General features: G+C 40.3%; 1 protein-coding gene across 2 annotated transcripts in view; it reads left to right on the top strand.

Annotated features, from left to right (window-relative positions):
• The first annotated feature begins 473 nt into the window (after window positions 1-473).
• The window catches only part of palm2akap2 (PALM2 and AKAP2 fusion), a 91,242-nt gene continuing 75,691 nt past the window's right edge, over window positions 474-16,024 (top strand). For both annotated transcript variants that reach the window (XM_026174198.1, XM_026174196.1), the window contains exons 1-2: window positions 474-661; window positions 11,290-11,341. In XM_026174198.1, the coding sequence (XP_026029983.1) occupies window positions 618-661; window positions 11,290-11,341 (96 nt within the window). In that variant the 5' untranslated portion in view covers window positions 474-617. The remainder of the gene's footprint in view (window positions 662-11,289; window positions 11,342-16,024) is intronic.

Below are 16,024 nucleotides of genomic sequence, written 5' to 3'. Positions count from 1 at the left end.
CTGTCTCTTTAAAGAAACCCCTCGTCATCCTCAGAGGGGAAAGGTTGTTTGCAAGAGGTAGTTAGTGAAAACAAGCTGGCCACTCCTTTCATCATCCTTCAACTCCCTAAAGCCATTGTTTCTCTCTCTTTCTCTCTGCTGCCTCTTTGCCACCCTCTCCTCCCTATCCCTGGCTATATCTCTATGCAACAGTCAATGCTTTCTTTCATCACTCCCTCCTCAACCATATCTTTTGACTAAATTCTCTTTCTCGCTCTTTCTGTCTATATGTCCTTCTCGCTCTCTCACTCACACACATACACACACATGCTTGCACCCGTTGCCTCCTGCTAGCAGAGCGGGGTGATGCAGGAGCGGCGGCAGCAGCTGCTCTGACACATCCTGGCGTATAGAGAACACACACCGAAAAGGCAGAAGGAAAGAAGGAGGAGGAGGAAGAGGAGGAGGAGAGGAGAGGAGGAGGTGGAGAAGATACAGAGGCAAAGAGGGAGGAGGACGAGGAGGTGAGGAGGAGGAGGACATAACTCTGTCAAAAGGACACTAGAGGACAGGAGTGGGAGAAGAGGACGAGGAAGGAGAGAGAGGAAAAGGGAGCGCAAGAAGCAGGTGTTGCAGCCATGTCAGACACACCTTTGCAGCGGAACGGCACGGCAAACGCCCCGTAAGTAAACCACGTTCATCTTTATGTTTCTATCTCCGTCCATCGCTCCCTTCCTCGCCCGCATCCCTCCTCTGCTCTTCCCTCCATCTGACAGCCAGGGTTGTCATGGGAACGGGAGCTCCGTCATGGTGAGGCTGCTGCTCAGTCATGACTGGAGAGGAGACACGCGGCACACCGTGTACACTCCTCCCTCTCTTCATCTCACTCTGCCTCTCTTTTCTTCACTTGCCCTCGCACTCCCACCACAGATATCTCACCTTAAAGCACATCAGCCATTTAATGCTACGCTCTGTTTTCCTCTCTGTGTTGCTGTCTTTGCTTTGTGTCTTCAGCCTGTCTCTGTAGAAAATCAGCTTTGCACTCCTTTTTGCTCATTTTCCTCCATCCGCTTCCTGGTCTGGGATGCATGAGATATATATATATATGTATATATATATATATATATATATATATATATATATATATATATATATATATAGAGAGAGAGAGAGACACCGCAGACCTCACAGACAGAAGGTCAAAGACACGTAGAGAGAGAGAGAGAGAGAGAGAGAGAGAGAGTATGTGTGTGTGCAGTGTGTGCAGTGTGTGCAGTGTGTTAAGTTGTAGCATTGTCAATGTGGAGGCTGCAGGCTTGGTCCAGCTTTTCTGTGTCAGCAGAGTCCGCCATGCTGCAGACCCCTGCTTCCTGTGTGTAATTTTTGTGCGTCTGTGTGTGCGTGTGTTCATTTGTATAGCTTTTTTTTTTTTTAACTCATGAGAAATAAACCAGTGCAAAAGCAGAAAGAGAGTGAAATTTTAAAAAGCCACTTGGTGAAATTTAACTGCCAGTTATTTTCTAGACACAGCATGAAAGTCAGCCTAAAATGAAGCAAGTAGTCATGAAACCACACAGCCAAGAAAAATGAGGAAATATGTGTTGAGAATTGTGTTTGGGATTAAAAACGATCTCTGTTGTACAATGCCTTGCTCGTTCTAAGAAAGAACATTTCGATTATTCTTACATATTTAAAGATAAAAGAGTCTTTTGTAACGAGGAATGCTGTTCCAAACAAAACCCTTTATATCAGGAAATTATCTTACTGTATATGAGTTGAGAAGACAGCTACAGTTTTGTAATGTTCTTTGTAAAGCGAGCCTGTTGCTTTAAGAGAAAATAATATCATGGGTGGTTTGCAGTGTGTTTGCAGATTTGGTGTTGGTGGATGTTTATATTACAGTTCAGGGAATAACAATTAGGAGGAAAGAAAGTAGTTTGCAATCATGAAATCATGAATATAGTCAGCAAACTGTCCAGATTCTTGACTGGAACATCAGACAAACACAGACAGTCTGAAGTTGTTAAAACATGACTAATATTTGGTATCCATATCCAGAAAGCAGACACTTGTTTATTTAAAATTAAACTCCCTGCCAATAAAGGAGAACAGGTGATTATATACCTAAACTAGCTCACACTATAGCTCCCATTGTAATATACTTCTGCTGTAGCTGTGGCCAAATTTCCCCGAGCATAGAGTTCTCAAATCCTTGGCATAGATGGGCATAGCTTCTAAAGGAAAACTGATGTGTAATTGTGTAGAAGTCCATGGGAGAATGGCCCTCAGTTCCCTTACTCTGTGACCTCAAATACTTTCCTATTAAATGTAATATTTTGTAAGTCATGGTCCCCATTAAGGTCAGAAAGGAGGATAAGGCAGGTGCTTTAGGGGGGCCTGCTCTGTGATTGATACGTCAGTACCATCATTTAAACAGCAATTTAACAACTCTAAAGATGGTATATTTTTTTTATAATTCATTCACTCTGTGCTGCTTTGACTGCCTCACTGTTAATTTTGCTTGGTGTGTGGCGCAGATGTCTCAGTATTGTATGAATCATGGCATTAAAACATATTAACTTGCATCTTTTTCTTCCTTACAACACTGCTGAACCTTCACCTTGAACTATGAGAAGCTTAAGATGCTCATCATACTAAAAATGTAAAAAAACAAAAGAGATAATGGATGGTCAGTTGAGATTAAATTACAATATATCGGCGTGGTTAGCGGTCAGTCTGTGGTCTCACATGTAATGTGATCTCAAATGTGGTTTTGTTTCTGTTAGTAATGATAGATGTTAGAAGATGTGAGTTCATCAGTTCATCAGATTGCCTTTTCAATATCCGTTTATTCTGGCTATGATGTGTCCTTGTGCAGGGTTTGTTTTCTATGTTGGAAAAAAAAACCCTCCAGAACTATCAGAAAAGCAAATGAGTGATCAGTGATTTGGTTTGAGTGGCATCCAACTTGACTTACTGCAGCTAACTACAGGCTTAGAGCCTCAATCTGCAATCATCAGACACTTTGACTGACAGTTTCCACTGTCTTTTTTTTCCCTTTCCTCCTTCATAGCCACACCCATGATCAGGAAAGGCCAAGAAGGTGCAGCGAGGCATTAAGCAGACATGCTTTGCTGCTGCATCAATAGTTAATGTTATAATTGGAAAAATGAGGCAGTGCTGTTGTGATTCAGCCAGTTTATCACACCCTATCTGTGCTTTCCTCTGCGCTGTGGGCTCAGTTTAATCACCGTGTACCCTGTGCTCTCCCTGGGTTGTCCACTGATTCAGCAGAAAGACGAGGTAGTAGTTGTGGTCATGTACATTGCAGACGCCACAGTGGCAGATGGCCCACTCTCTGCTGCTTTTTATTGCATATACAAGCAAGTCTTAAAGGGAAGGCGTATAAATATGGATGGTATAAACTGATTTATATTTACTGGAAGCACATCAAGATAAAGAAACACTAATATTTAAACAGTCATTTGTCCTACTGTTCAGTGTTTTGATTGCCACTTAAAATGCATTGGAAGCATGTTTATATTAGGACAGTTTATTGATGCAGACTGTACAATGAAATGAAACAATCAGATCATTAGAAATAATCAGCAGATGAGATACTAATGAGTTTCTGCCAAAAGGTCTGTGTGAATGATTTAAAGATAATGAGTTATATAAGAAATTGAAAATAATAGTTTCACAAGTGAAATAAAAGGTGAAAGGAAAACATTTTCGAGCCCATTCATTCAGTTGAGCCCACTCTACTGAATCTGCTCTCCTCAGAGTCTCAAATGTCTTGTTGATGTGCAGGGATACAAGCAAATCTAGTGGTCTGACTCCTTTGACACTATTAATCAGCATGTGTTAATCATGAGACTGAGGCACTGGGTGGGTATATCTGTTGCAGTCATCATTAGTCCCCCTCTCACACTGTAGCTCTGGAGAGCTGCTTTCTGTGACCTGTTTTATTTCTCTTGTAATTGCTTCTTTACATCAGATTTGTTAAATGCTTTTATTTAATGGTTCATTTTATGACACTGTCCTTTACATCACTTTTAAACCTAGAACTAAACCTAAACTAAAGTTCTTAATTCTAAAAATATCGTCTGTTCTGCGTATAGTCCTGGATGTCGGCTCTCCCCACATTAAATCAGCAGTTAGATAAACTGTCACTTGGATTTGCAGGTCAGAACTCTGGTTGGATCCTGTTTTTATCAGTTGAGAGACATCAGTAAATTGCTCCTATTACATCAAAATCTGAGATTTTTATTCACGCTTTTATTTCTCCTCGGCACGATTGTTGTAACTGAATCTTCACCCGAATCAATAAAACCTCCATGGATCATCTGCAGATTGTATAAAACTCTGCTGCAAGGCTCTTGACTAGATCCTCCAAGCGCTCCCACGTTACACTCCTGTTGATCTCTCTGTGCTGGCTCACTATTCAATTCAGAATTGAATTTAAAGTTCTGGTTTTCGTCCCTTCAGGGTTCTGCATGGTGAATCACCTACCTACAGTATATTAGTGACCTTTTACAGCCATATGCCCTCAGCAGGACTCTCAGGTTTTCTGATCAGGGCCTGTTATCCATCCCAAAATCCAGACTAAAACCTCAGTTGTGCCCCTTCAATCTATAATTTGCCCTCGAGTCCATGATCTGTGAGCCACCAAAGACTCATCTTTTAAATTATCATTTGTGTTGCATTTTACTTTGTTTATGTCTGGTCTCAGGTGGTTTCAGTACCTTGTCTGTAGAGGCACTATATAAATAAATTTACCTCCTAACTTATATATAAACAGTAATATATTAAAAGATCATTAAAAGATTAAAAGATAGTAAAAGATCCAGCCTTTTTCCTTCCAGTGCATCAAAAATCACCTAAAGCCTGAACACAAAACAGTTGTTTTTACAATTAACACGCTTTCGTTTTACTCACAGATTTGCTCTTACAAATAAAAAGTGCCCGAGGATGAGAAATTACAGCTAGACATTCGGAAAAAGAAGGAGCCGAAAGAACATGCTGAGGTTGTGAGTTTTTCAAGGCCAAGACCTCTGGCTTCCCATCTGCATCTCAGCTATATAGCAGCTTTTATGGATGCATGCAGTGCCTAAAATAGCATGCACCGACATCCATGTGCACTCCCCTCTCTCAATGTAAATTGTCAGTAAATTCAGATAGAAATGAGAAGTTTGCTTCATTATAATCTCACTTTGCAGTTGACTAGAAACGTTTTAGATTATATGTCATATACAGTATTCAGCTTTGAATTCAGTGTGATCTAGGTGAGTTATTCTAATATGCTTGTGGGTAATACACAAGGTTATGCTTCCTTAAACGGTGTATAGGTACCCTGATCTGGTTTTATGTTTTGTGTGGTTTTTTGTGTGGAAAGTAGCTGTTAACAATTAACGGCAACGGTAAAGAAAACCTGAAGAAGCTGATTCACATGAGACTGTGGCAGACTAAATACAGACAGCTGGTTGTTGAGATGAGCAAGTAGTAAAGTAAATATGTGTGATGAAATACTGAAAGCCAGTGTCTTACGAAAGTGCATGCTTCAGAGGCTTTTCTACCCTAAACTGCCCTTCATAAATGCTGATCATTACATCTAAAAAGGACTTTATAACTGAAACTACAAAATGAATGGGGAAAAGGTGAAAATGAGTTTGAAAGAAAACCCCATAAATTTGTGCATTTTAAATGCAGACAGGCAGACAGACTGTGTGACACACAAACCCAGCTTGGCTTCTCTAAGTGATGTATAAAATATGAATGAGATCAAGGTCTGGCAGTACCATAGCTAGAAATATGTCTGTTTGGGTTGCTTTTACTCCCTCCACATCCTCTTTCTCTTCCAGTCTCTCAAACTCACATACAATAAGTAATAGTTTGTAGTCTGTAGCTGATGTGTTTTTTTAGTTATTTGGGGGAAAACTGAAGTGTGGGAGTACTGAGCTCAGGAGAGGCAGGCAAAAGTCCCATTAACATTGCACACAGATGCAATTTTCTGTCTTACTTTCCTTGTCCATATTTGCTCATTCCCTTTTCCACCTACTCTTACTTTGCATGTTGTTACATTTGTGCGCGTGTGTGTGTGTCTGTGTGTGTGTGGGTCTCACTGCTTCTGGTTCCACATCTGGAGGCCATTACGTCTGGGCTGGATTTGGGGGAGTAGGCGGAGCTGGGCTAGCTGTGCAGTGAGGTCATCGCGTCCTCGTTGCGATGCAGAAGAACAATGATGCTGTTGTCTCCGTCAACGACAAACCAGCGTGTCTGACGCCAGAATGAAGGGGCTGGAGGAGGAGGGGAGGTGGACAAGGAGAGAGTTAAAAGTACAGTAGGCCCAAAACAAGAAAAGAAAGAAAAGTACGATGTATTATTAGTAAGGAAGAATGATTTGTAATGACAGTGCGAGCAGCCAATATGAGGTAACTGGTATGAATCCAGGTTAAACTAAAGCACTCAGACATGCCAGACTTGAGCTCTGATTACAGTTATAAATTGTTTATTTTCAAGATCCCAAATAGTTCAAGGTTATATGGGATATGATTTATGTTAAGGATGTGGCAATGCGTTCTAATGAAGATGACTTTCAAGGTGTAGCAGAATGATATATTAAGGATTTGGCCCAAAAGAATATGTGACCAAAAGTTAATCATTAGGTAGCATCAGGTACAGGACAAATCTGATTTAAAAATAATTTTACTGCGTAAAAGAGACACTTTCCAGCAATGTATTTGCTTCACAGTTGTCCTCTGAGACATTCAGTGAGGTGATTTTTGTCTTTTTTTGTTAATTCTTACCAGATGATGTACATAAAGATGACTTAACATTAGTTACTATGAATATTTCAGTAAGACTGAATAAGTAAAACCTGAAGCATAACTAAATACTAAAACATTTTATCGCTGTGACAAAAGACATGCAAAGCTAAATGAATGCGTCAGCGGTCCTGAATCCCACCAGGCTACAGTATCTGCGACTGTGTGCTTTTTTTATGCAATAACACTATAATAACACATTTATCATTTCTGGTTGATTTTCCCAGAGTATCTTCAGTGTGTAAATATTAAAACTACACACACTCACTCAAGGGACAGCTGCAGTTTTTTTTTTCATCCACATTCTTGTCTTTGAGTAATGCAGTGGCTGTTGTGTCCTTGTGTGTCTGAATGCAAGCTTGTGTGTGTGCGTGTGTGTGTGTTACATGCTTCTGTATTCCCTAAAGAGTTATCCCGGACTGCTGCTGCTGTTTCTCCTTATAAGGATGTCTGCTTGTGGAAGGAGGGATGAAGAAAAAAGGAAAATGAAGAAGAAGGGCACATTTGAGGGAAAAGAAAGAGAAAGTGAACAGATGGAAGGAAGGACAGGTGGGATACGAGTAGGAATGAGAGCACTGGGGGAGGGGGGGTGATAAAGGTAGGGAGGATAAGATGAAGAGAGGGTATTAAAGGAATCGGAAGGAAGAAAAGAAGTTGAAAAACTGTAAGAAAAAATGAGTAAGAACAAAAAAGAGAAAGAGAGCAGGAATGCAGCAAAGGAAAGAAAGAATGAGCAGAAAAGGTAAGACAGGAAGATTAAAAAGGTCTTAGAGGTGTGAAAAGAAGAATATGTGAAACTCAGGTGAACCTAGTGAGTTTTTAAAATGGGTCACAGGTAACAGTGACCCATTTAAAAAAACCACTGCCTTATCTGTGTGTGTGTGTCTTTCAATGATGTGTTTTTGCAGTTTATCTTAACAAAGATGCTCCACTGATGTTCATCTCCACACCCAGCTCATGGAGCGACACAGTTATCTTCCTTTTTTTGATCCTTTTTTTTCACCCTGCGTCTGATCCTCTAATGTAGGCAGCTTCTGTTGATGTTGCTTTGATTTGCACTAAAATAAATGGATCACCAGAGAGGCCAGAAAATGGAACCTGCCAAGTCAGCTTCTTCGATGATAGCGTGATAACCATGTGTAGTCTAAAATTTAGAACTGTGCAGGTTTGGGCTTTTTTGAACATGGGTGACCTGTTATTTCAAAGGAATTGCATCAATTTGCCATTCCCTGTGAACAGTTTGACACTGAATCACCACTGTTTAAACATCTATTTAAGACATCGCAACATGGTGGAAAAATTGTTTTGAAATGAAAGATGCAATCACCTGGACCTCTAGCAAAGTTGAGCTTCTCTGCCAGAACTTATTTATTATCAATATGTCGCTTAGAACAAAAGAAAACATTTTAATCTGCTGAGCTAAAAAGCTGCTGCATTAGCAACATTTAGGTTGAAGGTTTGACCTCCTGAGACTCTGTGTCCTCATATGGAGACATTACATGTTGTCTTCTCAGCACATTTTGCCTCAGTCTTCTCAATAGTGTTTTATACTTTATAGAGCCTGAATGATATGTTATCTTTATGACTAATACGGATATTTGGTGATTTGGTGGATTTTTATATATAAATATTGCCAATATTTGGCCCAAAAGAATATGTGACCAAAAGACCCATGAAAGGCAAGATTACTTAACAATTCTTATGTGTAGTTATTCATTGACTCCTTTAGGCTCTACTTGACTCTACTCAGAGAGATGACTGTTCCTTTTGTGATTTTCCAAACACATATGTTGCCAGCGGGGAAGTTGTGCGCTCTTGTAGACAAACTTTGAGATTTTAACATTCATAACACTGTTGAATGATGCTTCTCCCATCTCTTCTTCACTATTTTCATTTTCATTTATCAGACATTATAAATACCAGTACTGATAGATGCAAATGGAAAATATCAACTGAAAATATCAGTCGTCATCGGTATGTCAGGCAGACTATACACTGCAAAATCTCCAGTGTTAAATTGACACTAGAAAGTGTCTATATGTGTCCACTCTTTTGAGTGTTAAATTAACACTTCTGACAGTGTTATATTTCTAACAGTAAGATAGTCAGTGTTAAAGATTAATAATGACTAACACTGAGCTGTGCTGATTTTCTATCACTGGAAAATAACTAAAAATGCTAGTAATATTTCAGTGTTAGAAAAAACCCCACTGCTAATGTTAGTCATTGTTAATCTTTAACACTGACTATCTTACTGTTAGAAATATAACACTGTCAGAAGTGTTAATTTAACACTCAAAAGAGTGGACACATATAGACACTTTCTAGTGTCAATTTAACACTGGAGATTTTGCAGTGTAATATTTTGTGAAGCAACACTGACCTTATTTTGTTGTGGTATAAAATAAACCACCTTTCTCCATATGAGAAAGCTGTCATTTTTCTGTAAAGCAAATTTACCTTGCCTTTGGGTATAAATAAAGTTACCTTGACCTTGATGAGAGCATACTTTTTTAAAGAGACACATTAAACTAATTTCTAAAGCAGTAACAATTTCCTGTTCAAAGAGGAAGTTTAGATCATTTACTAACCAGGTCAAACTAATCACAAATAGATAGTACAAAGTAAAACTGGATCCCAAACCATAGCTTGAGTGTCAGGAGGTTAAATTGCTTACTCTGAAAGACACAAATACAAGTTCAGTTAAATAATAAGATCAATATTTCCATAGCAAATGGAAACAATGTCTGCTTTGGTCATCGGTGGACAGTTTTTGCTGTTGAACTGTGCACCCTGGGGATCAAATATCCCTGGGTGCTGTCCATAAAGGGTGACAACAAGATCACTTTTATCTCCTACTCCACTATTACAAGATAAGACTACTTCAAGTAATAACACATCCATAGATGTCTCCTTTAGTTTCCAGCCTTGTATGCTGAACAGGTTCTGATCACATGACACCAGGGAAATGTTGGCAATGTATGGACGTATAAATTCACTCATGTATACATTAGTTTATCCACGCAGAGGTATAAAAGTCAAAACCAGAATCTTTAAATGGACTCTGAAGTTCATGGGCACTCTTCACTGCAACTGAATTAGTAACAGTGAGTGAGTACATACAAAGCTTAGTCAGTGTTCCTCAGCAAATGTTCCAAGGAATTACAATCATTTTAATTCAGATCTTGACACTATGGAACTCAACTCGACCATATTTCTTAAATGATAAAAGCAAGAAAAAAAAACTGAGGTTTTAAACATATATAACAGAAATATCCGAATCAATATAGGCCCTAATAAAGAACCTTGTGGTACACCATATGTTAAGAGAAGTGGAAGAGAACCTGAGCTTAGAAGTGGACAAAGAAAAGGACTGAGGATATGAGTAAGGATTGTTACTTGTCAGTGGATTAACACACAGTTTTCTGAGCTCAGAGTTTAGACGTAACCAGAGCATCCTGCAAGTGTTCCAAGGAAGCTTTGACTCAAGTCGTGAGTCAAAGGAAATGAAAAACCACAATAACTAAACTGATTAGCTTCTATGGCACCATTGTGCAGATGTTTTTGATAAAATTAGATTGGTCAAAAAGTCAAAAGTAATAAGTAAAATTATTTACAGGTAATCTGAAATAAAAGGCTAGGTTTTAATGCTTTAATCCCCCTAAACAGTGATTTCCTTATCTGTATGTTTATCTCCTGCTCCTAAGAAGTGATCAGTGATTATGGCAGGAGGTATCACTTTGTTGACTGATCTCAATAATAAGACGGCTTACATCCAAGTCACCTTTAGGATAAGGAGAAAGGAAAACTGCTGAAAAAAGGGGGAAAAACAGTCCTATAGTTTTCCTTTTTTTTTCTTGTCTTGTCTATTCTTGAGCGCCTTCGGGGAGTTCATCTTTCAAATTTGACAAATTACTCTTTTCCTTCTGTTTTCCTTACTTCTGCAATTTTGATTTCACTGTTTTTTTTTCTCTACCTCATTCCTTTTTCTCCCTCCTTTTTTCTCACACAGCTCGACCTCCATACTGCTAGTTCTCTCTCCCTTTCCTTCACCATCCTTCTCTCAGCTGCTCCTCCCAGCTGTTTAATCACACATGGCTCATGCCTAAAGAAGAGAGGGAGGGAGGGAGGGAGGGGACAAATGGGAGGAGAGACAGAGAGCGCAAAAGAAAGAGTGGGTGATAGACAGAGAGCGAGAGACAGCAAATGCAAGCAGTGGGCTGAGTGTGAGGGCACATGGCCAGTGAGTGAGAGATCTTTGCTTCCTCTCAGCGCAAGCCTCTTCTCCCGTTGTCTCCTCTCTCTGGTTGGATTATTGCCGAGGAAAGACTTCATCTGGATACTCCTCCTCCTCTCCCTGTCTCCCTCTCTCTCCTCTACTTTCCACCTCTCTTCCTACCTCTCACTGAGGGACTGCAGCTCTCCTTCTTCCCCGATCTCACCTCTTGTTCTCCTCTCACCCCCCTTTCCCCTGCTTCCCCCTCAGGATGTCGTGTGAGGAGGCTCAACTCCACAAAGAGAGGCTGCAGGCCTTGGCGGTAAGTCACTCTGTTTAAACAGGTTTTTTTTCTTTGCTCGGCTCTTTTCTCTCTCTCTCTCTCTCTCTCTCTCTCTCTCTCTCTCTCTCTCTCTCTCTCTCTCTCTCTCTACGTGTCTTTGACCTTCTGTCTGTGAGGTCTGCGGTGTCCGTCAGAAATAATGTTTCACCTCAGCGTTATCGCTTTCTTTCATTCACAGTATAAAATTTCACATGGCTGTCTCACACCTCTGGCTTCCAGAAAAGTTTTCCAGTCCTTTCTGCTCTTATAGCCTGCCATTCCCCCTAAGTGTATTATTGCCATTTACTTTTTAGTGTCACTGAAACACATACTCGGGGCAAGAACTGGTATCCACTTTTCTGTCTGTCATTGCTTCCAGCCAAAGTGTACTGAACTTTGACTTATAAAGTTAAATGACATAAAACCAAAGACAGAAAGTCACAGTGATCCAAGGATGAAACCCAAACATGGACTAGAGGTTATCTTATCTAATGTTTAGGAAAATTAATGTCATAAGAATCAAACTTAAAAGAAGTTGGCTTTCATGATCAAACTGAATCTGTACATGTCTGCGCAGATAATCGTTTGCCTACATATTCTGATATGTAGTCATTACTGTTTCCTTATAGTGAAGTTTTAATGAAGAAAAAATAAATTGGGCACTGCTAGTGATCTTTTCTGACAGAAATCTTGCAACAAGGAGATACATATGAATATGCTTAACATGTTGGAAGCCCTGCTGCATGACATCACAGCCTCCTACACCCATTTTAATCAAATAAAACAAAGCGATTTTTGTTGCACTAGTTGTAATGTGCAGTATTCCCCTACTAGCTGTCTGTCTTACAACACTGCTTTGTTTGTCTTGTGGTTCCTGTCAGCTGTCATTGACATCCACATCTCCACAACTTGGAGGAGAATCAGCTTTTTAGTCAGGTTTTGAGGTATACTAGCTTCCCAGTTGTTCGGTAGTCTAGAATAAGTTTTGATAGTTGCCGTTGTGTTTTACCATCAGAAAGGCATCTGTGGAAGCGTTTGGCTCGGGGATGATGGGACTTTAGAGCAACAGTTATACCGAGGCTCACTGCCTGGGACTAAATTTGGCGCCAGCTAGGAACCACAGCATACCACGCACACTTAAGACGCTCAGAGGCACAGGAACACACACACGCATTTATACACAAGTGTATGTGCGGTGGTTGGGGTGGGGGCACAGCAGCAGCAGATGGAGAAACTATTTTGGCCATGTTTAAACATGGCAGCCATACCAGGCAACATGCACTTACACCAATGCAGGACTTTTAGAAAGAGAGTGGAAAGTTCTCAAACAAGCAGAAGCAAAAGACTCTGTTTCTTGCATAATCCTTGAACATTTAAAACTAAAGTGCTGAAAAATCAGTTAATAAATAGCACAAATGAGTTTTGGTTTCTTGAATGAGGCCATGAAAAACTGCAGAATATTCTGACTCTTACTGATACTGTAGTTTAACAGGTAGCACTGGAGATCCCACTGTAAAGCCAAGAGCTTTGACATATAGTAATGGGCAGCCGCTGAATACAATTAAACCACTTGGGCCTCTTTGTCTCATCTAAATGAACATTTGTCTTGTTTCAGCTAAGTGTGTATACACTATATCAAAGACAATAATAGTGCTAATAGCTTTCAGCCCCAACCAGCCACTTAAATAGAGAAGGGCTACTATTACACTAATAGTACTGAGCACTCTGTAAGCCGAAGACTTAGCCAAGCAGCGGAGGTTAAGAGTAAATACAGGAGCTGGACAAAGTTATAAAAACCTCTTCTGACTCATTCGAGTGCAAGTGTTTAGTCATGTGGTAGGAATTTTAGCAAGCATTGTTTGTCTTCCGCAAAGATATAGAGAGGTGATTTCTGTCTGACTGGCTCTCTGGATAAGCATGAATAAACCCTTGCAGAGCAGTATGTCGTGCACACATATATACGCACTCGTCGTCTGCGGTCTGCAGCTGACATGCTAATGATTTCATCAATAATTGATACTCATTGTCATCACCATCAGCGTCCATCCTCATCAATACTTTAGCAGATCTTAAGACAAATGGAAGGCTTCCTCAGAAAATCGGAACAGTCTTTTCTGTGTATGAGCCGTGCACAGTGTCATTTTCATTGCTTTATCACATGGTACTGACTTCAAGTTTGAGGCCACTACCATCCATTTAAAGTGCATAAAAAGTCACAATCAGGTAGCAGACATCTGTTATTAAAGAATTAATTTACTGTAGAGATTCATTAATAACGCATGGCGCTAATGGATGTGAAAGATGTCTGAATTCATTAGATGATTCACATCTTCCTTTAGGTATTCTAGGAGCACTTTGGTCTTCTTGGCATGTAAACAGTCAGTTTATTTCCTGTTTAGACAAAGAATTAATGACACTTAACACCAGCAACTGTTGTCTATTATGTGCTGACATCCAAATTAGTGACTTCTAAAGAGAAAATAAACACTGATTGGTTTGTTCTTCAGATAATAATATTGCTTTGAGCATTAATTGATCAGTAAAACAAAGAAACAGCAAAATTACCAGCATTTAATCTAACAGTTAATTAGCTAAGTGGCTCATTTGTCCATCCCACATGCAAACAAAGATTCCCACAGTCTGATAGTGATTAGGGTCTGTCAGCTGCCAGTGGCAAGTGGTTTCCATGGCTACTAATTGGTTAGATTAGGAAACAGTTGTGATGTCATGTTGTTAAATCCAGGCCTCGGTGTATTATTACTATGTAATTATAGTAGTCAGATGGAGCTCAGCCTGGCCAGGGTTCCCCTAAAAGCTGATATGAGTGTGTGTGCATGTGTGTTTGTGTGTCTTGGTAAACTCATGTGCTTTTACCAGGGCTTGCATGTGGTTTCCAGATCAGCCAGTGAATACCGGGTGCTTCATCATTCTAATTAACTGTTGCCCATGTGGCGTACAAGCCACAAGCATGGAACAGCAAAGCATATGTAAAAGTCTATGAGTCTTTGCCTGCGCTCATTCATGGACCTCTCTGTAGTGTCTGTGATATGTTTACATAGATGACCTCAGCCCTTTGGACTCTTAGCTGCCCCCCCCCTTCCAACGCACACACACAAACTCAAATGCACACAAGCCCACAAATTTTTCGGGGCCAAGTCAGAGGGAAATTAAGAAGTGGTACAGGAGGATTGAGATGATGGGAATGTGCATTTTCGGGAAAGACAGCAAGCAAAGCATTGACATCAGCTTGAACCAGAAGCAACACAGAGATAGTTACAGGACAAGCATTTTGGATTTTTCATTTAAAAAGATAACCTTTGGATCTTTTGCTGCCTCTTTAGTATGGTTCACAGCACTGCAAGCCTGATGTTCCATTATGATCTATAATACTTCGTGGGTTCAACCAGAAATTGATCTTGTCCAAGATCTGTAAAGTGGCTGATTTTCTCTTAGTTATCTCTAAAAGAGAAAAGTATGCCTGGGGTAGGGTGAAGTTGAAGGGGATGCTATAGCTAGAGCTTGGCATTAAGATTTGTGACTACGGCTTGCAGTGGAGGGCTGGGGTAATGGGTTGAGTTAAGTGGGGGGCTGGGCCGCCTGCAGGCATTTGTTGTTTCAGTTTGTGCATTTCACTTACCTCCAAACTGGCAAATTCTCACTGAAACATGTTGTTTTTCTATTTAACTTTAGGCTTAGCTTTCATTTGTGACTTTCTTTTGTCTTCTTTTTTCACAATATTTATGAAAACTATTATTACCTCAGTGGAAACTGTTTGTTCCTGGGTCAATCATTGGCTAACACCAAAAGACATTTCTTACTAAACCACACATGTCCCTTCAGTGGTTTTCACAGGCTTAAGTACCATTTTAGAGGCATATCTTTAGTTTTGCTGACATGGAAGAGACAGAAATGGTCAAACTAATTAATAATATATCATATATGTTAAGTCTGTTTTCCCACAGAAAATTGCCCAATATTTTCCCTGAATTTATGCCAAAGGTCTCCAATGAGCCAACTGGATCCTGGAGAACTGATAGGTGGTTAGAGTAGGTCTGGATTGTGAGCTTTGGTAACTTATGGGGGTGGGGGGTGTTCCTGGGGGAAATTCATATTGGAAAGGAAGAGGAGGCGTGGTTTGTTGAGCGGCAGGAGGTCTGGGGCACGGCAGGCGTTACATGCCGTCTAAAATTAGCAGCAGCTGCCTTGGGCCAACAGGACATTTTGGTATGCCTCTATCTGTGTGTGTGTGTGTGTGTGTGCGTGCGTGTGTGTGTGTGTGCGTGTGTCTGTTTCAATGAGCGGGGTTGGAGTTCACAGAGACTTGAGACATGAGAGGATGGGATTCAGCTGCAGTGAGCTCTGCCGGGTTTGAAATAATCCACATTGCATTTGGGCTTAGTTGAATAGTAAACAATCTAGAGTGACCGGGCAGAGAAATACCGCAGAAGTATGGAGGACCAAAGATATCAAAATCATAACTGTATTACAGATGTGTCGCACCTACAGGAGCTCCTCGACCATGGAAATCCATGCCATGAAGTCCCCGACACAGTTTTTGTATTGATATTAATACCGAAGGAGGAAAAGAACTCTTTATGTGTGGTAGCGGAGTATGGGTGACTTCTATGCACCTCAGCGCATAGCAACCTCAGCATTTCACAGTCGATGACGGAGGGAAGAAAT

Source organism: Astatotilapia calliptera, chromosome 7 (assembly GCF_900246225.1).
Source record: "Astatotilapia calliptera chromosome 7, fAstCal1.2, whole genome shotgun sequence".
NCBI lineage: Eukaryota > Metazoa > Chordata > Actinopteri > Cichliformes > Cichlidae > Astatotilapia > Astatotilapia calliptera.
Note: the sequence above shows the minus strand (reverse complement) of the source record. Positions and strands in the feature narration are given on the sequence as shown.